The following is a 23856-nucleotide window of genomic DNA, read 5'->3' as shown; positions in this document are numbered from 1 at the left end:
CCGCCGCAGAGGAATACACGGGAGGACGAGACAGGAGTGAAGGTACCGGGGATAATCAACTCGACGGTGGCGCAGGTAGCCGGCAAGCTAACACAGCAAACTACCGGAGCCACCCGGTCAGCGAGACCTCGCCACAGGGAGCCGGCGGGATGGAATCAACACAGCCCCCTGCCCCCTCCCTACGGAATTTCACCACCCGGGCATCGAGACGGAATCAACACAGACGCTAGCAGATGAACCAGGACATGACAAAGAATCACACCCACACCCCCCTCCCACACACGGACCAAATAACACAGCCCCCCCCCCCCCACCCCGTCGCGGGACACCCACCCTGATCAAAGGATCCCCCCCCCCCCCGGACATCACAGAGCCCCCCCCCCCCTCCCCACAGAAGAAGAACGCTACCTTTTTCTCAAGGATATAGGCAACACAGCTAGATCATGAGGCTATTGAAACTGTTTTTGTAGAAATTCTATTTGAAAGGGCTAAATCTGTTCTAGTCGGCACAATTTACAGACCGCCAGACCAAACTGGCTTTTATGATACTCTGGATGGGTGCTTAGCTGGAGCTGAGGATGCAGAAAAGATTCTTATTGGGGATTGGAACACGGATATGCAACAAAAAGATGCACCCGTCTTCAAATCCTTCAATAGGTTTTGTGATCTGCACGGCCTCAGCCAGCTAATCACCCAACCCACACGTGTATGTGAGTCAACTCAGACTACCATTGACCTCATCCTGACCTCTGATAAGTCCAAGATCTCCAATAAAGGGGTTATAGCATGCAGGTTAAGTGATCATTATATGATATTCTGTACCCGCAAAAAGCTAAAACAAAAGGCTGGCTGTCACAAAACAGTCACATCTAGAGACATCTAGACCTACTCTAGCGAGGCCTTTAACCTTGAACTGGAAAGCCTGGACTGGTCAGATGAACTCAATGGTACACTGGTTGAAGAAACATGGCTTGGTTTCAAAACCAAATTCTCAACAATACTAAACAACATGGCCCCCCTAAGAACCACCAGGGTAAAAAATCGCGCTGAGCCGTGGATGCACACTGAAATACTGACCGCTATGAAAACCAGAGACAAAAAATGCTCTGAGTTTCGTAAAAGTCAGTCAAAGCTTACCAAAAGCAAGAGCAGTGAACTCCAAGCCCACGTGACTGAACTCAAACTGGAAAGAAACAGACTAAGAAATGACGTGATTAAAACAGCAAAAAAAAAAATCATCAATGACAAAACTGAGGAAAACAAAAACAAACCACGTGAACTTTGGAAATTACTCAATAATCAACTAGGCTGCAGTAAAAAACTTAAAACCAGATTCTCAAACATAAACATAAAGACGGAACACACTCATCACAGACAAGCTGGATGTAGCCAATTACTTAAACATTTTCTTCACAAACATAGCCACAACACTGGTAAACAAACTACCCTCCCACTCAGGGCATTATGGGGTAGAACACATAGTAGCATACTACAAGAACCTAGGGGTCCACAAAGATGACTTCAAACTGGAAATGGTAACAACAGATGAGGTACTCAAAAAACTGAGCGCCCTCCAACCGAACAAGGCCACTGGCCATGACAACATCCCCTCCAAATTCCTCAGAGACTCAGCAGCCGCCATCACCCCAGTCATCACACACATAATAAACCTCTCCATAAAACAGGGACACGTCCCCAAGGACTTCAAAATTGCGAGAGTAACACCCCTGCACAAAAAGGGCAGTAAATTAGACCAATGCAACTACCGCCCTGTTTCTATCCTTACCTCCATCTGGAAAGTCATGGAAAAAATTGTATACGAACAGGTCGAAAAGTACCTTGCGAAAAAAAATCTAATCTACGAATTCCAATCTGGCTTCAGAACATCCCACTCCACTGACACATGCCTTCTCTATTTAAACGACCAGATCAAACAAGAGGTGGACGTGGGCAAATACTGCGGCATGGTCATGCTGGACCTACAAAAGGCCTTCGACACTGTCAATCACACCATTCTGTTTGACAAGCTAAAAGCAATTGGTTTTGATAGCCTATCAGTGAGCTGGATGCAATCCTACCTGGAGGAGAGAGAACAGATGGTGGAGGTAAACTGTACCCTATCCCCCCCCCCTCACAGTGAGCTGTGGTGTTCCACAAGGAAGCATACTAGGTCCGCTACTGTTCCTAATTTATGCAAATGACATGTCGTGAGCTTGTGACTGCAACTTGTTCCTGTTTGCGGACGACTCAGCCCTGCTGGTCTCTGACAAGAACAAGTTACAGGTTGAAAAAACCCTCAGCTCGGAACTAGGCAAAATCTGCATATGGCTCGCCGACAACAAACTATCATTACACATGGGCAAAACAGAGTCCATTCTCTTCGGTTCAAATAACAAACTCAGCAAGACCGACGGCTTCTCAGTTATAGTGGGTGACAATATTGTCACAAGGAAAGAAGAAATTACCTACCTGGGCTCCATCCTAGAGGCAAATCTTTCCTGTGACAAAATGGCATCCAATGTAATAAAAAAAGTCAACCAACGAACTCGATTCTTGTACCGGATCTCCTCACTGGTAAACAAGAATACCCTGAAGACTCTGGCAGGAGCACTCATTCAAGGGTACTACGACTATGCTTGCACCTCATGGTACCAAAGCACCTCAAAGGCGCTAAAAACAAAATTACAAACATCTCAAAACAAACTGGTCAGACTACTGCTCGACCTTACTCCTAGAACCCACCTCACCCCTGCCCACTTTGACAAACTAGGATGGCTTAGAGTAGACAACAGAGTACAGCAACTTGCAATGGGCCTGGTCTACAAGATTCACTACACGACCAAGGTACCCATGTACATGTCAAAATACTTCCCAAAGGTCAGTGAATACCACGATCACAACACCAGAGGGAGCGCCACAAATCATGTTAAACCCAGATTCGGCTCAAACAAGGGACTAAACACGTTTCGCAATTATGCCACATCAATGTGGAACGCCCTACCCAAAGCTGTAAAGGAATGTGAATCACTACCCACTTTCAAAAACACTCTCAAAGAACACCTACGGGAGACTGCAATTCAAAACTGGCCCCTGTAAATGTCCTAACCCAACCCAATGTACAGTAAATGACCAAGTATGGTTGTCAATATTCCAATGTACAGTTTTGCTTGTACAGTTGTACAGTGTCCCACCCCACCCACCCAACCTCCTCCAATGTACAGTCCCCCCCCACCTACCCTCCAATGTACAGTTTCTACGTCAAATGTATATACTGTGGAAGTGAATCAATGAGACGAGCAGACGGAGTATCGAGTCTCTGAACTTTACTTCCAAACAAATCCAACAGAACCAAGGTACAGCCACACCCTTAAGTCAACTCCCTCCTGTCACTCAATCAGTGTCCATTCTGAAGTGAGACACCTCCATCTAGTGTCCACCACACAGGCCCCCCCCCCGAACATTCAGAATTGACATTCAGTGCAACACCAAACAAACGGAACTGAACACAACAAACCCCCAAAAACAGTGCACCCAGTGTCTTCAGTCTCTTTTAGGAGGTCTGACCACGCGGCCATAACGACTGTATTTAACAGTCACAGGGAACGTGGAAGGGGAAAGGGTAAGGGTAGGGGCAGGGGGCCGTCCCCGCCGCCACCGAGGCTTCGTCGGTGGAAAGGTAGGGGTAACAACGGCCGGAGGGCATGGGACAGGGGAAAACTTGGGTGGCCGGCCCCGGCGCCGGGGCTGAGCCAGCTCCACCGGCCCATTTGGGACCACATGAGCAGGCTTAAGACGATCGACTGAGATCTGCTCCTTATTCCCCCCCATGTCCACCACAAAGTACTTGGGGCCCGGCTCGAGGACGCGGAAGGGCCCGTCATAGGGAGCCTGCAGTGGAGAACGGTGGGCATCATGACGGATGAACACATACCTCGCAGTCATCAGGTCCTTAGGAATGTAGGACTGGGGAAGGCAGTGATGTGTGGGAACTGGGGCAAACACCCTCGCTGCGTCCTGGAAGGCAGATCGGTGAGCTGTAGTGGACCAAGGGGCAGAGGAACCAGGAAGGAACTCCCCTGGGACCCTCAGCGGTTGACCAAAAACCAATTCGGCTGAAGAGGCCTGCAGGTCTTCTTTAGGGGCAGTACGCAGGCCCAACATGACCCACGGAAGACGGTCGACCCAGTTGCCATCTGTGAGCGTGGCCCGGAGAGCGGCCTTCATGGATCTGTGAAAACGCTCACACATGCCGTTGGCCTTTGGGTTGTATGCTGTGGTACGATGGAGTTTCACCCCAAGTCCCTCAGCCACGGTGCTCCACAGCTCAGAAGTGAACTGGGATCCCCTGTCTGAAGTCAGGTCCAATGGCGTGCCAAACCGAGTGACCCAGCCGAAGATAAACGCCCGAGCCACCTCCGCAGCCGTTGTTGATGATAGGGGAACAACCTCCGGCCACCTGGTGGTCCTGTCCACCATAGTGAGGAGGTGTGTGAAACCCTGAGACGGGGGAAGTGGGCCCACCAGGTCCACGTGGACATGGTCAAACCGCCTCTCTGGAATGAGAAACGGCTCCAGGGGGGCTTTAGTGTGACGATGTACCTTGGCACGCTGGCACGCCACACAGGAGGCCGCCCATACTTTGACGTCCTTCCTAAGGCCCGGCCAGACGAACTTGGCCGCTACCAGCTTGACCGACGCCTTTACCCCAGGGTGTGAAAGGGCATGAATGGTGTCAAATACCCGGTGGCGCCAGTCAGTTGGAACCATGGGGCGGGGCTGGCCAGTGGAGACGTCACAGAGGAGCGTGGCGCCGCAGTCGTGAAACACCACATCCTCAAGTCGAAGTCCTGTCACAGCCGTCCTGAACGCCTGAAGGTCTGAGTCGGTGAGCTGGTCAGCAGCCATGGCAACATAGTCGATGCCCAGGTGCACAGGACTGACGCGCGCCCGGGAGAGGCAGTCCGCCACCTGGTTGTCTTTACCGGCTACATGCTGGATGTCGGTAGTGAACTCCGATATGGCGGAAAGTTGGCGCTGCTGCCGCCCCGACCATGGCTCTGTGGTCTTGGCCATGGCAAACGTTAGGGGCTTGTGGTCGACAAAAACTGTGAACTTGCGGCTCTCCAGCAAGAACCTGAAGTGACGTATGGCGAGGAAGAGGGCCAGGAGCTCCCTGTCGAATGTACTATACTTCCTCTCGTTGTCGCGCAGCTTCCTACTGAAGGCCAGAGGCTGCCAGGCGCCAGCCACCCACTGCTCGCACACCGCACCTACTGCATAATCGGAGGCATCGGTGGTGAGGGCTATAGGAGCAGCAGGAGATGGGTGTGCCAGCATGGCAGCGTTGGCAAGGGCAGCCTTAGAGCCCTCAAATGCCTGGACCCGCTCCGGGGACCAGCCCACGTCATCGTTGGCTCTCTTCCCCTTCAACGCCTCGTACAGAGGTTTCATCAGGTGAGCCGCATGGGCTATAAACCTATTGTAAAAATTAACCATCCCCAGGAACTCCTGGAGAGGTTTGATGGTGAGGGGGCGGGGGAAAGCAGCAATTGCCTCCACCTTGGCGGGTAGAGGAACAGCCCCCTGGGAAGAGACATGGTGGCCCAGGAAATCCATGGCCGGCAGGCCAAACTGACATTTGGCCGGGTTCACGATCAGCCCATGCTCGTTGAGCCGCTCGAACAGTTGACGGAGATGTCCCCGATGCTCCTCCACCGATGCACTGGCTACCAGGATGTCGTCCAGATAAATAAACAAAAATGACAGGCCTCGCAGCACAGAGTCCATCAGCCGCTGGAATGTTTGCGCTGCCCCTTTAAGGCCGAATGGCATGCGCAGGAATTCAAACAGTCCAAACGGGGTGATAATGGCAGTCTTGGGCACGTCGAGCGGATGGACCGGTACCTGGTGGTAGCCACGCACCAAATCTATTTTAGAAAAAATTGTGGCGCCCGCCAGGTGGGCAGAGAAATCCTGGATATGTGGCACTGGGTACCGGTCATGAGTGGTGATGTTATTTAGGCGACGGAAATCACCACACGGACGCCACTTCCCGTCCGCCTTGGGGACCATGTGTAGTGGGGAGGCCCAAGGACTGTTGGACCGGCGCACAATGCCGAGCCGTTCCATTGTGGCAAACTCCTCCCTGGCTATTGCCAGTTTAGCAGCATCCAGGCGGCGCGCCCGTGCATAAACTGGCGGGCCCACCGTTGGGATGTAATGTTCCACCCCATGCTTGGCGACAGAGGCAGAGAAAGTGGGGACAGTCAGAGCAGGAAACTCAGCGAGGAGGCGCTGGTACATATCGCCTGTGGCGAGCATATTGGCCAGGGCAGGCGGCCCCGGCCCCCCCAGTGTGCAGGGGTATGTGTCAAAGGACACAGAGCCAATCAGCCTACGGTTCGCAACGTCCACTAACAGTCTGTGAGCACACAAAAAATCCGCGCCCAGTATAGGCACAGACACTGAAGCAATAATAAATTCCCAGCTAAACTGCTGTCCATGTAAACACATAGTCACGTACCTGGTACCAAACGTACGGATGGAAGTCCCATTAGCCGCGTCCAGGGGTGGTCCATGACCGTTTCCCAAGGCGTCCGTGGCCGACGCAGGCAGGATGCTCCTCTGGGCGCCCGAATCCACCAACAGACGCCTTCCAGACAACGTGTCCTCGATAAACAACAGCTCGTTGATATTGACGCCAGCGCTCATAGCCGCTAACGAGCGCCGGCTCTCGCGTTTCCCTGGTTACCAAAGGTGCATGGTGGAACACAGCTCTTCGCTTTGTTGCCAAAACGGCGATGATAATAACAAAGCCCTCTATCATCCCTCTGTGTCTGATCCCTGCGATCAGCCACCCGATCAGACACAGCAGCCACACAGTACTGACGGGAGGCCAGTAGTATTCTGTCCGCCTCCTCTGCCAATCCCCGGTAATCCTTGGTGCGCACGAGAGGCGAGCTGGCCAGAGCCGTGCGCACCGGAGTCGGGAGTTGACGCAGGAACAGCTGCACAAAAATAAATGTAGCGTCACCTGAACCAAGCAGTGCTAGCATGTTCTCCATCAGTTCTGTTGGTTTACTGTCCCCCAATCCGTTGAGGGACAATAGGCGCTCCGCGCGCTCTGCATCTGACAGCTGGAAAATGCGCAACAGCTGTTCTCTGAGCGCGTCGTATTTGCCGGCTGCTGGCGGCTCTCTCAGGCATCCCATCAGCCGGCGTGTAGTGGAGGAATCCAATGCCGCAACAACATGGTAATATTTCGTCTCATCCGACGTTATTCCGCGGAGGTGAAATTGTGCCTCGATGTGCTGAAACCACGGGGCCGGGTCATGCTGCCAAAACTCTGGCAACTTGACTGTAGCTGCATACACTGCGGGAACCACAGCCGGTGGATTCTCGTTATTGCTCATATTTCACACGTCAGGGTCACCACTGTGGAAGTGAATCAATGAGACGAGCAGACGGAGTATCGAGTCTCTGAACTTTACTTCCAAACAAATCCAACAGAACCAAGGTACAGCCACACCCTTAAGTCAACTCCCTCCTGTCACTCAATCAGTGTCCATTCTGAAGTGAGACACCTCCATCTAGTGTCCACCACAATACTCTCTTTTCTGGACTCTTTTGGTATCACAAACAGTACTGTATTTGCAAATCTGATATGTCATAAATGTATAGATGTAGCAGTACTGTCTATCTGTATGTCATGTATGTCATATATGTTATGATGAATTGAAAATGGGGGACCCTGATGTAAACAAGACGAAAGTCTTTCTCTGGTCTGCATCCCCTTAACAATTGTATGTATTGAGCTGTACTGTACTGTACCCATTCTGCAATATGTTAATAAAGTTTTCAATCAATCAATCAATCAATCTGAAGGCTTGGGGCTGCATTTCCCGCCGAACATATAAATTACAGAATTAAAGCGCTATTTGTTGCCGTTCGAATGCCATCTGACTCGACAAAATCCATTCATCGGTTCTCGAGTTACATGCAGATATGTCAGGCGAGCGTCTTTTTACGCACGCGCGTCAGATTATCACCCCGGACTCCCTGATATTAGGAGCAGTGATGCGTTGCTCATGGGAGGAATGTGCTGCACTCGACTGATGCGCCAACTCGCAGTACCCACCTGGCTACTTTGCATATCAAATTAGCCTGGCTACTAGGGAGCTGCGTATTCAAAAGCCCCTAGCTTGCACATCGCAGTCACGAAAGGGGCTATCCTTATGCGAGGGAACATTTATGCGCACGCGCGTGCACGTGGCATCATTAGCGTGCGTGCAACCAGTGTTGATTAGGAGTCATCATAATCGGACTTTATAGAGTGAAATAGGACAATGTAAGAGAGCACAATAACACACAAACACATCACATACCTCCCCATCCTCCCGCTTCCCCAAACGAAGGAATAGAAAATAAAAAAAAGCATTACCTTTGTGAAGCCGCTGGGCAATACACGGAGTGGTAGAACTAAACATATTGTTTAGGCTTCAGCTCAAACTCCAATGAAATAATACTAGTCGCCCTTATGTAGCTATAGGCAATACAGAATAAATAAAGTTATGTCTCTGACCAGACCAGGAAATTATTATGTAGCCTGGGAGTAAAAGAAATAATTATATATATATATATATACACACATGCATATATACATACATATGACATACCCGTCCGTTCGAGGGAATGCTTTGATAATGAAAATTAAGCTTATATAATAATAATAATAATAATAATAATAATAATAATAATAATAATAGAAGTATTGTAATAATTATTTAAAAGAGTCAGCCTTAATTTAGGCTATGGTCCTAGAGCTGCATTTAAAGAGGAAAAATCAAGCATAGTCTATATTAATAAGAGAACAATTTATTGGTATCTCCAGTTTGGCGAATTGTTCGTTAATCAATCAATCAATCAGATTTATTTATAAAGCACATTTCACATGACGCGTGTCAACCAAAGTGCTGTACAGAGGGTAGATACACAAGATATATATAGACAACAATCACACTCCGTTTTATGAGAGGGCACACAGGCAAACACATAGGAAAACAGGACATGAGTCAGTGAACGGGAAAGGCTAGTAGGTAGAAGTGGGTTTTGAGCCTCGATTTGAAGGCATCTATCGAGGGGGCGAGCCTAATTTTGTATTTGTATTTATTGGTTTAAAATACAGAGACAGTGCATATTAAGGAACATTTGACTGTAAATATGCCAGTTTAGCCAAGTTGGCTAATTTTCAACTGTAGTCTCTGGGGCAGGTGACATGAGCACAACAATAATTAAAACATAGTACAATAATTAAAACACATTAGGAATCAGTATAGGTTACAATACACTAAAATACATACAAATAAATACATTAAAATACATTACAATACAACCCCTCAGTTAAAATGGTTGCACACTTGACCATCTCTCAACCATGATTTTAAGTTAGTTTTAAATTAAATGTAACTTTGATACTCTCTGAGCCGTGTTGGCAGACTGTTCCAGGTGTGGGCTGCTCTCACGGAAAAGGCTGTCTGACTAAAAGCAGACCTCCTGTTTGGGATTACACAGTTCCCTCTGACTACAGACCTGGTATATCTGTCAGCAGATGCTTTCTGTTTTATGAAAGTACAGAGGGGGGGGGGGGAGGAGCCAAGCCATGTAGGATTTTATAGGTAAGGCAGGCATCTTTAAATTTGACAAGATTGTCCCAGCTCAGTAGGTTCTGGTTTGCTATGCTATAACAATGGTGGTGGCTGTTTGTTTTCCTGTCCAGAACTTTCACAGCCTGATGGTAAACTACCTGTACAGATCGTAGTGTTGTACAGGAGGCTTGTGTCCAGCTAGTCAGACAGTATGTTAAGTGTAACATAATAATGGCATTAAAATACAATGGAGGTGGGGATGCTGTTCCACAGTACAGGGGCTGCGATAGCAAAGGCACGGCCCCCCCTGAGCTTGAAGTTAGACCTCCGGACTGTCAGGAGCCTCTGATCGGCTGACCTGAGGGACCTGGTGTTGGAATAGGGGGATAGGAGGTCTGAGATGTAGGAGGGGGTGTGACCATTAAGGGCTTTAAAAACAAATAGGAGAACCTTAAAATCTATCCTGTAGCGTACTGGGAGCCAATGAAGGGAGGCAAGGACAGGGGTGATGTGGTCTCTCTTGCGGGTTCCAGTCAACAGTCTGGCAGCAGCGTTTTGTACCAGTTGTAAGCGGGACAGGGAAGACTGGTTAATGCCTATATAGAGGGAGTTGCAGTAGTCTAATCTAGATGAAATGAAGGCGTGGATGACTCTCTGAAGGTCTGCAGGGGAGAGAAGGGCTTTGAGTTTGGCAATGGTGTGTAGTTGGAAAAAACATGCCTTTACCACTGAGTTCACTTGTCTGTCAAATTTAAATTGTGGATAAAAAATGACACCTAGGTTCTTGACATACGGCTTGACCAGGGAGGACAGGTTGCCAAGGCTGTTGGTAAGGGTGGTGACAGCATCTGGGGGACCGAAGAGGATTATTTCGCATTTGTTTTGATTTAGTTGTAGAATGTTTTGTGCCATCCAACATTTTACATCATCCAGGCAGGATATGAGACTGTTAAGTAGAGACTGGTTGTTGGGTTTCAGGGAAACGTAAAGCTGTGTGTCGTCAGCATAACAGTGAAAAGAGATGTTGTGCTTCTGAATGATTGGACCAAGGGGTAGCATGTAAAGGGAGAACAGGATCATGCCCCTGTTCATCTTATTAATAGCCGATAGAATGTTTGAAAGTGACGGGTTGTCCTCCATGCGTTGCTCACTAGTGCCTCCACTGCTCACTAGTGTATTTTACATCTTGAGCAATAATATTTGCATCTTGTTCTAGCAGCGTTCAGTGATATCATCATCTGTCATATCAAGGGCACGCAGACTTCGGTGTCTACTGCGCATGGGCGTTGGGAGTGAACGGCTCCGTATCTGGCTCGCGCAGTTTACATGGCACTGTTGCAAGGGATTTTTTAAAATGAAAACCCCCTTTGAGCGTTGCCGCTAGGAAAACAAAAATGCCTGCCAAAACGGCATTGCCTTTTAACTTGGACATGCAAATGAAATAATTCGAAAATGAAACGTTGTAAGTGTAACCAGGGCCTTAGCCATTCTGAATTTATGCGTACCTCTGACGTGTAAGAATTCTCATCTGCATACCTAACACCCCTCTATGCCACCGCCCACACTCAACCATTATTTATTGCAATATGCAAGCAAATGCGTGTAATTGAAGTTTAACAGTGAGTTAGCATTGGGTTAGCATTTAAAAACGTTATGAGCAAACGGGCAAGATATGTTGTGCTGTTCCTGACTGCCAAGCAGCGAATACGTTCCTTGCATTCATTTCCTGATGATGTCGTGATCCGCCAGCAATGGGCCAAGTTTGTGAGCTATGGCGATCGCGACTTGTGGAGACTATTAGAAGAGGACAAAACAATCGCACTTATGGATGATAACGTGCATTTTCACCAGACTACATTGGACTCAGCACTTCTGGTCAATCATAAAAATACTATAGTCAAACAGGTGTTGTGCCGAATTCGGACTCCCTGCCAGAATCCGACTCCCCCTCGGAAAGGTATCCCCTGTTGCCCCCTCGCGTGAACGCTCATACACTCTATCAGCATGTATGTATTACGTTCTTTGTTAGAACACAACTCGTTATTATTGGCGCATACACTATCAGATTTCATAAAACGATAAAGCGGACAGAAATGCGGGAACGTTCTGATTATATTTAAAAGGCTTTGACATTGTAAAAACAAAATAAGTGGAGTTTCGAAGCTGTAAGCAGAATACAAGTCATATGAGCACCCACGATATAGGCTACCTGTATCCAGAGCAGCATTAGGTGCTATGTATGCTTTTTGACACATTTATTGCAAGGGTTTTGTATACACATAAACTCAACAAATAACCTCTGTTCTCCTTGCAATGCGTTTTTTATTCTTTCTTATACAGTAGGAAGGGGGAAGAACACTATATCGTGGGTGTTCCTATGTCATATATGTTATGATGAATTGAAAATGGGGGACCCTGATGTAAACAAGACGAAAGTCTCTCTCTGGTCTGCATCCCCTTAACAATTGTATGTATTGAGCTGTACTGTACTGTACCCATTCTGCAATCTGTTAATAACGTTTTCAATCAATCAATCACTTGTATTCAGCTTACAGCTTCGAAACTCCACTTATTTCATTTTACAATGTCAAAGCCTTTTAAATATAATCAAAACGTTCCCACATTTTTGTCTGCTTTATCGTTTTATGACAGAAATCTGATAGTGTATGCGCGTTCACGCGAGGGGAAGTGAGATTCTGCCTACAATGGCGATCGCCTAGAGCGAACTATTGGATATTATTATGAAGAGGAAGAGGACAAACGGTGATGATCCATCCATAACATAAGGTGCGTTTTCACCAGACTATGTTGGATTCTAGTATTTTCAAACAGGCTGTTTGGATGTAAGTTCCTGGATGTAACGTATATAGAGTAGTATGGGCAGAGCTATTTTCTATAGTGCAGGTCACTCAAAGCGCATTGCGAGTATGGGCGGAGCCCAGCCAAAATCAGATTGGAATCTTGAAGTGCAGAAAGTCCTGCTCTACAGTACTTTAATTGATCCCGATTAGGGCTGCACGATTTTGGGAAATAATCTAATTGCGATTATTCTGACAGATATTGCGATTGCGATGCGATTATAACATATTTAAAAAAAAAATTACAAGAAGAATGTTGCTGCTTTCTGTAGTCGGGTCCCAACTGCAAAATTACTGTATTACCCTGTATTATACACTTTTACTATCATGTAGACTATTCTGCTTTGTGTTTACATGTGATGTATTGTATACATGCACATTTATTATGTTCTTGTGTGATGTATCGCACATTTTATTGCTGTGTGATGTATTGCAAATGTTATTGCTGTCATCTTGGCCAGGTCTACCTTGCAAAGGAGATCTTGTATCTCAATGGGACTTCCTGGTTAAATTAAATAAATAAAAAAAAAAAAAAAAAAAAAAAAAAAAAAAAAAAATTATTGCAGGCTTGGCGATTTGATAATTGCATCATTCCAAATCGCGATTTCGATAAAAAAACGATTAATCGTGCAGCCCTAATCCCGATGATCCTTCAAGAATGAATAATTTAATACCGTACTTTTCGGACTATAAGCCGCGGCTTTTCCCCCCATTTTTCGACCCTGCGGCTTATATAACGGTGCGGCTTATATGTGACTCGACGTGACCAAACCCGAAAATGTAAAAATCTAAATATTGCTTTTTTGACTGCATTGAAATGTTATTTATCTGTTCCCTTATTTGCTAATCTTAATACAACTTGTAAATGAGTTAATTCTTGTTATTTGTCCAACAGTATTGTGTCTCAATGCTAATTACATATGGTAATTAAACATTAAAACACCTGCGGCTTATAGTCCAGTGCGGCTTATATATGTACACATCATTCAATTTAGCTGCTGCGGCTTATAGTCAGGTGCGGCTTATAGTGCGAAAAGTACGGTAATAAGAACTACTGTCAGCGACTTCGGGTTATTGAGAAGCGCTATATAAATTAAATGAATTATTATTATTATTACTTGATTAGAAATACAAAACAATGCATAAAAAAATAAAAAATAAAAATGTACAGATGTGTTCCATAGACTTGTGTTCTTCAAAACACAAACAAAACACACAAGATCCTGAAAGAAGGACCTCTCTCCCTAGCCGTGTACTTCTCTCTAGCCACGGACCTCTCTCTCTAGCCACGGACCTCTCTCTCTAGCCACGGACCTCTCTCTCTAGCCACGGACCTCTCTCTAGCCACGGACCTCTCTCTCTAGCCACGGACCTCTCTCTCTCTAGCCATGGACCTCTCTCTCTAGCCACGGACCTCTCTCTCTAGCCACGGACCTCTCTCTCTCTAGCCACGGACCTCTCTCTCTCTAGCCACGGACCTCTCTCTCTCTAGCCACGGACCTCTCTCTCTAGCCACGGACCTCTCTCTCTAGCCACGGACCTCTCTCTCTAGCCACGGACCTCTCTCTCTAGCCACGGACCTCTCTCTCTAGCCACGGACCTCTCTCTCTCTAGCCACGGACCTCTCTCTCTCTAGCCACGGACCTCTCTCTCTCTAGCCACGGACCTCTCTCTCTCTAGCCACGGACCTCTCTCTCTCTAGCCACGGACCTCTCTCTCTCTAACCACGGACCTCTCTCTCTCTAGCCACGGACCTCTCTCTCTCTAGCCACGGACCTCTCTCTCTAGCCACGGACCTCTCTCTCTAGCCACGGACCTCTCTCTCTAGCCACGGACCTCTCTCTCTAGCCACGGACCTCTCTCTAGCCACGGACCTCTCTCTCTAGCCACGGACCTCTCTCTCTCTAGCCACGGACCTCTCTCTCTAGCCACGGACCTCTCTCTCTAACCACGGACCTCTCTCTAGCCACGGACCTCTCTAGCCATGGACCTCTCCCTCTAGCCACGGACCTCTCTCTCTAGCCACGGACCTCTCTCTAGCCATGGACCTCTCTCTCTAGCCACGGACCTCTCTCTCTAGCCACGGACCTCTCTCTAGCCACGGACCTCTCTCTAGCCACGGACCTCTCTCTCTCTAGCCACGGACCTCTCTCTCTAGCCACGGACCTCTCTCTCTAGCCACGGACCTCTCTCTCTAGCCACGGACCTCGCTCTCTCTAGCCACGGACCTCTCTCTCTCTAGCCACGGACCTCTCTCTAGCCACGGACCTCGCTCTCTCTAGCCACGGACCTCTCTCTCTCTAGCCACGGACCTCTCTCTAGCCACGGACCTCTCTCTCTAGCCACGGACCTCTCTCTAGCCACGGACCTCTCTCTCTAGCCACGGACCTCTCTCTCTAGCCACGGACCTCTCTCTCTAGCCACGGACCTCTCTCTCTAGCCACGGACCTCTCTCTCTAGCCACGGACCTCTCTCTCTCTAGCCACGGACCTCTCTCTCTAGCCACGGACCTCTCTCTCTAGCCACGGACCTCTCTCTCTAGCCACGGACCTCTCTCTCTAGCCACGGACCTCTCTCTCTAGCCACGGACCTCTCTCTCTAGCCACGGACCTCTCTCTCTCTAGCCACGGACCTCTCTCTCTAACCACGGACCTCTCTCTCTCTAGCCACGGACCTCTCTCTCTCTAGCCACGGACCTCTCTCTCTAACCACGGACCTCTCTCTCTCTAGCCACGGACCTCTCTAGCCATGGACCTCTCCCTCTAGCCACAGACCTCTCTCTAGCCATGGACCTCTCTCTCTAGCCACGGACCTCTCTCTCTAGCCACGGACCTCTCTCTCTAGCCACGGACCTCTCTCTCTCTAGCCACGGACCTCTCTCTCTAGCCACGGACCTCTCTCTCTAGCCACGGACCTCTCTCTCTAGCCACGGACCTCTCTCTCTAGCCACGGACCTCTCTCTCTAACCACGGACCTCTCTCTAGCCACGGACCTCTCTCTCTAGCCACGGACCTCTCTCTCTAGCCACGGACCTCTCTCTCTCTAGCCACGGACCTCTCTCTCTAGCCACGGACCTCTCTCTCTCTAGCCACGGACCTCTCTCTCTCTAGCCACGGACCTCTCTCTCTAGCCACGGACCTCTCTCTCTAGCCACGGACCTCTCTCTCTAGCCACGGACCTCTCTCTCTAGCCACGGACCTCTCTCTCTAACCACGGACCTCTCTCTCTCTAGCCACGGACCTCTCTCTCTAGCCACGGACCTCTCTCTAGCCACGGACCTCTCTCTCTAGCCACGGACCTCTCTCTCTCTAGCCACGGACCTCTCTCTCTAGCCACGGACCTCTCTCTCTAGCCACGGACCTCGCTCTCTCTAGCCACGGACCTCTCTCTCTCTAGCCACGGACCTCTCTCTCTCTAGCCACGGACCTCTCTCTCTCTAGCCACGGACCTCTCTCTAGCCCAAAACAAACATGGTGAGAGGCTTTCCTTGGTGAGATGTTGGCGTGGTGAGCCCCACCTTGACCGTAGAGTTCAATGAATCTCTTCTGATACTGGGTGAGCTCAGCACGACTGGGCACCTCGTCCATCTTCCTCTGCAGGATGGCGATCTCGCGGTTCCTCCGAGCCTGAAAGAGTGAGGAGAGATGTTTGAGACGCTGGGTTTAGTTCCGGTGTGGGCCTCGATTGTACAGCGGTGAGTTAGTGGCAGTAGTTTGTATTTATAAAAGTATAAAATTAAACCAGTCTAACATATATTCACCAAGAACAGTCAGTAAAACAATACGTCAAATAATTTAGCTGATCTGTATTTTTCTTAAAAATAAAAGAAACATTCTAGCCACAAACATACTAACATGTTTCTGCTGTCACCTGGAATCCCTCAGAGCATGAAGACATACATTTGATTTAGAACAGGAGTGCAGGAGTATCTCCAGATCTTCATTTATATGCCGTCTTGACTGACAAATGTAAGAGGAGTTGATTCCTGGACTCCAACGGTCTTAAGAGTCTGGTTGGACTCCTGGTCTGTGACTCAGAGTTGAAGTTTAGCAGGATCAACTCTTAGACCCAACAAATCTTTCATGTCTTTCGTTTCACATGTTATCTCCCCCCAGATCCCCTCCCACTGACTATTGTGTTCGTAGGGACAACTGAGTCTCTGCGGTGGTAGACTACCCAGCCGCTCCACAAATCTTTCATTTAGATGCAAATACATGTCTGACCTGGTGATAATAACTGTGTCCAGGAGCCACATATCCCAATAATAAAGGTGTGAAAACTAGAAGCCCTTTCTTAACATCAATAATTAAAGAAACACAAAGAAACCAAACAGTTGTTCATCCTGTACAATAAGGTCTCTGGCAGAGAGACGTGATTTGCACTATTTATATATGAAGCCATTGTTGGAGATCTTCCCTTATCCCTTCCCTTCATTATTGGACTCGTGCTCTGGACCTCATCTAGAGCCATATGAAATCAGTTTAAATTTTTTCCAAATTCCATTTGATTTTTTTCCAAATTCCGTTTTTTCCGTTTTAATATTTCAGAATTCTGTATTTTGCTTTGTACGCTCATTTTACCATCAGAAATAGTGTCTAATAAGTGGGGATGAATAAATGCCCACAATTTAATAAGATATAACAGTCCATTTAATAGGGCTGTCTTAAATACTTCGAAGCTTCGTTCGATGGGCATGGGATTCGAATATGAAAATAAAATTAGATTTATAAAAAAATAAATAAAAAAAAAATATATATTTTTGCTAAATCAACTCTGCCTCTCTTTGTTACTACAACAAGCAATGCTGTTTGTTATTTAAGATGAGGTCGGACTCGGCACTGACAGATTTGTGTTCATTGTGCTGCTTTTATAAAGCCTCAAATGACGGCTTACAATATTTCATGAAAGCAAAGTGTTTTGTTTGTCTAACTTTACAGCACTGACAAAGTTGAACAAAGTGCTGTACAAGTCCCACAACATAAAAAATAAAAAAAATCTTTTTTTATAGATGATTCCATTTTTATTGCTCAATTCCGCGATTCCGTCCGCGATTCCGTGATCGCGGATTCCATATGGCTCTAACCTCATCATACTCGTCCCAATGCTTCAAAACCCCAGAGTTTACACTGAAGCTGGGAAACCTGCTTCTAGCTTCAGTGCTGCACGTCTTCTAGCTTCAGTGCTGCACGTCTTCTAGCTTCAGTGCTGCACGTCTTCTAGCTTCAGTGCTGCACGTCTTCTAGCTTCAGTGCTGCACGTCTTCTAGCTGCAGTGCTGCACGTCTTCTAGCTGCAGTGCTGCACGTCTTGTACATTAAAACTCAACACATTAGTATCCTTTTTAGACAGTTAAAATCTTTAACGACTAACTATTTCACGGGCGGCTACGTGGCGTAGTGGGCAAGGCGCTCGCCACGGAATCTGGAGACGCTGGGCTTGCCTGTTCGAGCCCAGCGCTCCACATTTGCTTTCAGTTTAGCTGGTCGTTCATACTAATACACATTGGCCGTATTAGGGGGTGGGAAACTGATGGGTGGGGATCGGGCGTTGTGGACAGCGACTCCTACAGGTCGGTTGGTGCGCCTGCACAGTAGAATCAGGAAGTGTCGGGGGCAGCGTGAGCCTCCCACGCGTTACTCCTCGACACTGAGAGATCGAGCTGCGCAGGTGAAAAGATGCGACTGCTGTTACCTCAAGTATCGGAGGGGACTCGTGCTATGTATGACTTAGTCCACACATTGCAGTCGGCTTGTGGGAGGCAAGAAACAGCGTTCGTGACAGGGGAGGGTTGAATTGGATGATACGAAATTGGGATGGGAGAAAATATAGAAAAATGGGAGAAAAAGTGGATAAAAAAAAAAAACGACTAACTATTTCACCCCAGTCTGCAATTGTTTTTAATTCTATTGTTCACTTTCTTGCTTTTATTTTTCTCTACATCATTGTAATTGAGAGTTTACTCCTGATGATCCTTCAAGAATGGATTCATTAACTCGGTAGCAGCTCAGTTAGCAAAATGGCCAAAATACGCCCAATTGTGACGTTGGTGTGGAAGCGTTGGAGGCCAGGAGTCGTGCACCACTAGCTGTTACCATCAGCAGACGGATCTTCTGTAGCTTCTCTCTGTCTGTGTTGTACTGCTTGTCTATCAGCTGATTCCTCTCCTGGAGGACAGATAGAAGATAAGAGTTAGAAAGACATTATGAGCCTCTTCACTTGGGTTAAAACATTTGATTTCTATAGCACTTTTCTAGAACTCAAAGTCACTTTGCACTAAGGGGTGGGGGGTAGTGAGACAGACAGACACGGTGGGGGGTAGTGAGACAGACAGACACGGTGGGGGGTAGTGAGACAGACGGACACGGTGGGGGGTAGTGAGACAGACAGACACGGTGGGGGGTAGTGAGACAGACGGACACGGTGGGGGGTAGTGAGACAGACGGACACGGTGGGGGGTAGTGAGACAGACAGACACGGTGGGGGGTAGTGAGACAGACGGACACGGTGGGGGGTAGTGAGACAGACGGACACGGTGGGGGGTAGTGAGACAGACGGACACGGTGGGGGGTAGTGAGACAGACAGACACGGTGGGGGGTAGTGAGACAGACAGACACGGTGGGGGGTAGTGAGACAGACGGACACGGTGGGGGGTAGTGAGACAGACGGACACGGTGGGGGGTAGTGAGACAGACGGACACGGTGGGGGGTAGTGAGACAGACGGACACGGTGGGGGGTAGTGAGACAGACAGACACGGTGGGGGGTAGTGAGACAGACGGACACGGTGGGGGGTAGTGAGACAGACAGACACGGTGGGGGGTAGTGAGACAGACAGACACGGTGGGGGGTAGTGAGACAGACAGACAGACAGAAGGATGGATGAGGGAGGGTTTGTTTGTGTGCATCTTTTATTTAGTTTCACTGTGCTTTACTATTTGCATAATAAACTCAAATGGCATTAAATAGTGACATGAATGAGCCAACTGTACATTGAAGGACCATCTCTGGGAGGTGAGGCTACCTTCTCATCCTCGGTATCGTCTCCAGACGCCATCTTTAGATCTTCAATGTTCTGCTGCAGGCGAGCCATCTCCTCCTGGAGACAAACCACCACACAGTCAGTCCCACCACACAGTCAGTCCCACCACACCCTCAGTCCCACACGCTCAGCCCCACCACACGCTCAGCCCCACCACACGCTCAGCCCCACCACACGCTCAGCCCCACCACACCCTCAGCCCCACCACACGCTCAGCCCCACCACACGCTCAGCCCCACCACACGCTCAGCCCCACCACACGCTCAGCCCCACCACACCCTCAGCCCCACCACACGCTCAGTCCCACCACACGCTCAGCCCCACCACACGCTCAGTCCCACCACACGCTCAGTCCCACCACACGCTCAGTCCCACCACACGCTCAGTCCCACCACACGCTCAGTCCCACCACACCCTCAGCCCCACCACACGCTCAGCCCCACCACACGCTCAGCCCCACCACACGCTCAGCCCCACCACACGCTCAGCCCCACCACACCCTCAGCCCCACCACACGCTCAGCCCCACCACACGCTCAGCCCCACCACACCCTCAGCCCCACCACACGCTCAGTCCCACCACACGCTCAGTCCCACCACACGCTCAGTCCCACCCAGCGTTTCCGTTAGCCGGTAATTACCGGTATTTGACCGGCAAAATATGTTGAAGTCAGAATATTTAAATCTCTCCGGTCATAATGTCCGGTGAAAATAATTTCTCTAAGCACAATTTTATTATTTGAATTGTATTAAAATAGGCTAAAATTAAATAGCCTATGCGATGAACGAAACAATCATTACATTTTGTTTCATTGTTGCTTCACTCTGATAAAGCTCGGATGTGAATCTTTTTTTCTTTCTTTTTTTGAGCCTGCCTGGCCACCATAACGACAAACAGGTATACGAGCGAGAGAGAGAGATGGCCAAACGAGCTAAGCTTAACAAATATATCATGAAACCAAGCACAAGCAGGTCTAATAATAATGACAATGAAGATGAGTCTTCTGAACTTGAAGTCACAGAGACCGCTGATGCCGTGGTGAAAGAAAACAGAAACAGAAATGTCGAGCGTTCAGGCCCGAGTGGAAAGTTTAATTCTCCTGGCTGAGGTGCGACATTATATCCACATTTTCCAGTTCACTGATCCAGCCGGGGTTACCACAGTTCATTCTGGAACCTCAGATCCCAGATCCCCGCTGATCATGGAGTTCTACAGTATCGCGTTGGATCCATACACGTATCGATTTTTTCGAATGGTGATCAGGAATTGGAATATACCAGTTGGATACCATCTGATGTCAGGTAAGGACTCCATGTTATCAGTGTTAGGATAATCAGACTAATTTTGATGAAGTTATAAACTGTTTTGTGAAATGTCTTCTTTCGGTTTCACTGTAAAAGTCAGAGAGGAAATGAACGGAGCGATTATCCGTGCGCGGCCCGAATGTGCTTGCGTGCACGTATAATATTGATCATCTAGCGTTTATTTGAAAACGATTCATAAAAAGGCCGACGAATATCAACGTTGTGGAATATTCCACTAAAAGACGATTTTCATAGAATGCTCCAGAATGAGCTGTTTTTTAATCTGAAAACGGGGGCTTTTCTAACTGCTCTGAAACGGAAACGACGCGATAAACAGCCTTGACAGCACTGACTGGAAAATAGTCTTTGATAATGCGATGGGCAGATTAGACACATAGCCATAATTTAAAACATAGATTAGGCGATATTAACGTTAACATTGGCGCCGATGGTGGCATTCAGCCGGTAAAAAGGAAAACCAGGCTGACCGGAATTTCTCGAATATGTCCGGGGATAGAAATCTTGCAGGACACCCAGACCGGCACGAATATGTTCTAACGGAAATGCTGGTCCCACCACACCCTCAGTCCCACCACACGCTCAGTCCCTCCACACGCTCAGTCCCACCACACGCTCAGCCCCACCACACGCTCAGTCCCACCACACCCTCAGTCCCACCACACGCTCAGTCCCTCCACACGCTCAGTCCCACCACACGCTCAGCCCCACCACACGCTCAGTCCCACCACACCCTCAGCCCCACCACACGCTCAGTCCCTCCACACGCTCAGTCCCTCCACACGCTCAGCCCCTCCACACGCTCAGCCCCACACCACCACACGCTCAGTCCCTCCACACGCTCAGTCCCACCACACGCTCAGTCCCACCACACGCTCAGTCCCTCCACACGCTCAGCCCCTCCACACGCTCAGCCCCACACCACCACACGCTCAGCCCCTCCACACGCTCAGCCCCACACCACCACACGCTCAGCCCCACACCACCACACGCTCAGTCCCACACCACCACACGCTCAGCCCCACACCACCACACGCTCAGCCCCACACCACCACACGCTCAGCCCCACACCACACCCTCAGCCCCACACCACACCCTCAGCCCCACACCACACCCTCAGCCCCACACCACCACACGCTCAGCCCCACCACATGCTCAGCCCCACCACATGCTCAGCCCCACCACATGCTCAGCCCCACACCACACCCTCAGCCCCACCACATGCTCAGCCCCACCACACGCTCAGCCCCACACCACACCCTCAGCCCCACACCACACCCTCAGCCCCACACCACACCCTCAGCCCCACACCACACCCTCAGCCCCACCACATGCTCAGCCCCTCCACACGCTCAGCCCCACACCACCACACGCTCAGTCCCTCCACACGCTCAGTCCCACCACACGCTCAGTCCCACCACACGCTCAGTCCCACCACACGCTCAGTCCCACCACACGCTCAGTCCCTCCACACGCTCAGCCCCTCCACACGCTCAGCCCCACACCACCACACGCTCAGCCCCTCCACACGCTCAGCCCCACACCACCACACGCTCAGCCCCACACCACCACACGCTCAGCCCCACCACATGCTCAGCCCCACCACATGCTCAGCCCCACCACATGCTCAGCCCCACACCACACCCTCAGCCCCACCACATGCTCAGCCCCACCACACGCTCAGCCCCACACCACACCCTCAGCCCCACACCCTCAGCCCCACACCACACCCTCAGCCCCACACCACACCCTCAGCCCCACCACACGCTCAGCCCCACACCACCACATGCTCAGCCCCTCCACACGCTCAGCCCCACACCACCACACGCTCAGTCCCTCCACACGCTCAGTCCCACCACACGCTCAGTCCCACCACACGCTCAGTCCCACCACACGCTCAGTCCCACCACACGCTCAGTCCCTCCACACGCTCAGCCCCACACCACCACACGCTCAGCCCCTCCACACGCTCAGCCCCACACCACCACACGCTCAGCCCCACACCACCACACGCTCAGTCCCACACCACCACACGCTCAGCCCCACACCACCACACGCTCAGCCCCACACCACCACACGCTCAGCCCCACACCACCACACGCTCAGTCCCACACCACACCCTCAGCCCCACACCACCACACGCTCAGCCCCACACCACCACACGCTCAGCCCCACCACATGCTCAGTCCCACACCACCACACGCTCAGTCCCACACCACACCCTCAGCCCCACACCACCACACCCTCAGCCCCACACCACACCCTCAGCCCCACACCACACCCTCAGCCCCACACCACCACACGCTCAGCCCCACCACATGCTCAGCCCCACCACATGCTCAGCCCCACCACATGCTCAGCCCCACACCACACCCTCAGCCCCACCACATGCTCAGCCCCACCACACGCTCAGCCCCACACCACACCCTCAGCCCCACACCACACCCTCAGCCCCACACCACACCCTCAGCCCCACCACATGCTCAGCCCCACCACACGCTCAGCCCCACACCACACCCTCAGCCCCACACCACACCCTCAGCCCCACACCACACCCTCAGCCCCACCACATGCTCAGCCCCACCACACGCTCAGCCCCACACCACCACACGCTCAGCCCCACACCACCACACGCTCAGCCCCACACCACACACTCAGTCCCTAAATGACGGCGATTCTGATGTATTTGCATTTGTGTCAAAATGGAGATCAATTGCATTAAAAACACTTGCTCCTATTATTCTCTCTTCCTCACTTCCAGCGCTCACTGCCGCTGCCCTCCCCACAATGCCCCTCCCCCAGTGCCCCTCCCCACAATGCCCCTCCCCCAGGCCTGCCGCTGCCCTCCCCACAATGCCCCTCCCCCAGGCTACTCAGCTGAGTAAACAGCTGAGCTCACACATAACACGGCACGTGTCGAACGAGCAAGACAAAACATTTTCAAGCTAAAGAAAAAAGAAAGAAATGAGCGACACTGAAGAAAATCCCGGTGGT

General features: G+C 49.9%; 1 protein-coding gene across 1 annotated transcript in view; it reads right to left on the bottom strand.

The window, feature by feature from the left end:
• Positions 1 to 23856, bottom strand: part of ccdc93 (CCC complex scaffolding subunit CCDC93) — a 98068-nt gene that overhangs the window by 14170 nt on the left and 60042 nt on the right. Inside the window, 3 exon segments of the mRNA XM_084314025.1 lie at positions 16020 to 16128; positions 18594 to 18665; positions 19523 to 19597. Of these exon segments, the coding sequence (XP_084170151.1) occupies positions 16020 to 16128; positions 18594 to 18665; positions 19523 to 19597 (256 nt within the window).

The sequence above is a fragment of the Notolepis coatsorum genome (assembly GCF_963971535.1).
Source record: "Notolepis coatsorum genome assembly, chromosome: 5".
NCBI classification, from domain to species: Eukaryota; Metazoa; Chordata; class Actinopteri; order Aulopiformes; family Paralepididae; genus Notolepis; species Notolepis coatsorum.
Note: the sequence above shows the minus strand (reverse complement) of the source record. Positions and strands in the feature narration are given on the sequence as shown.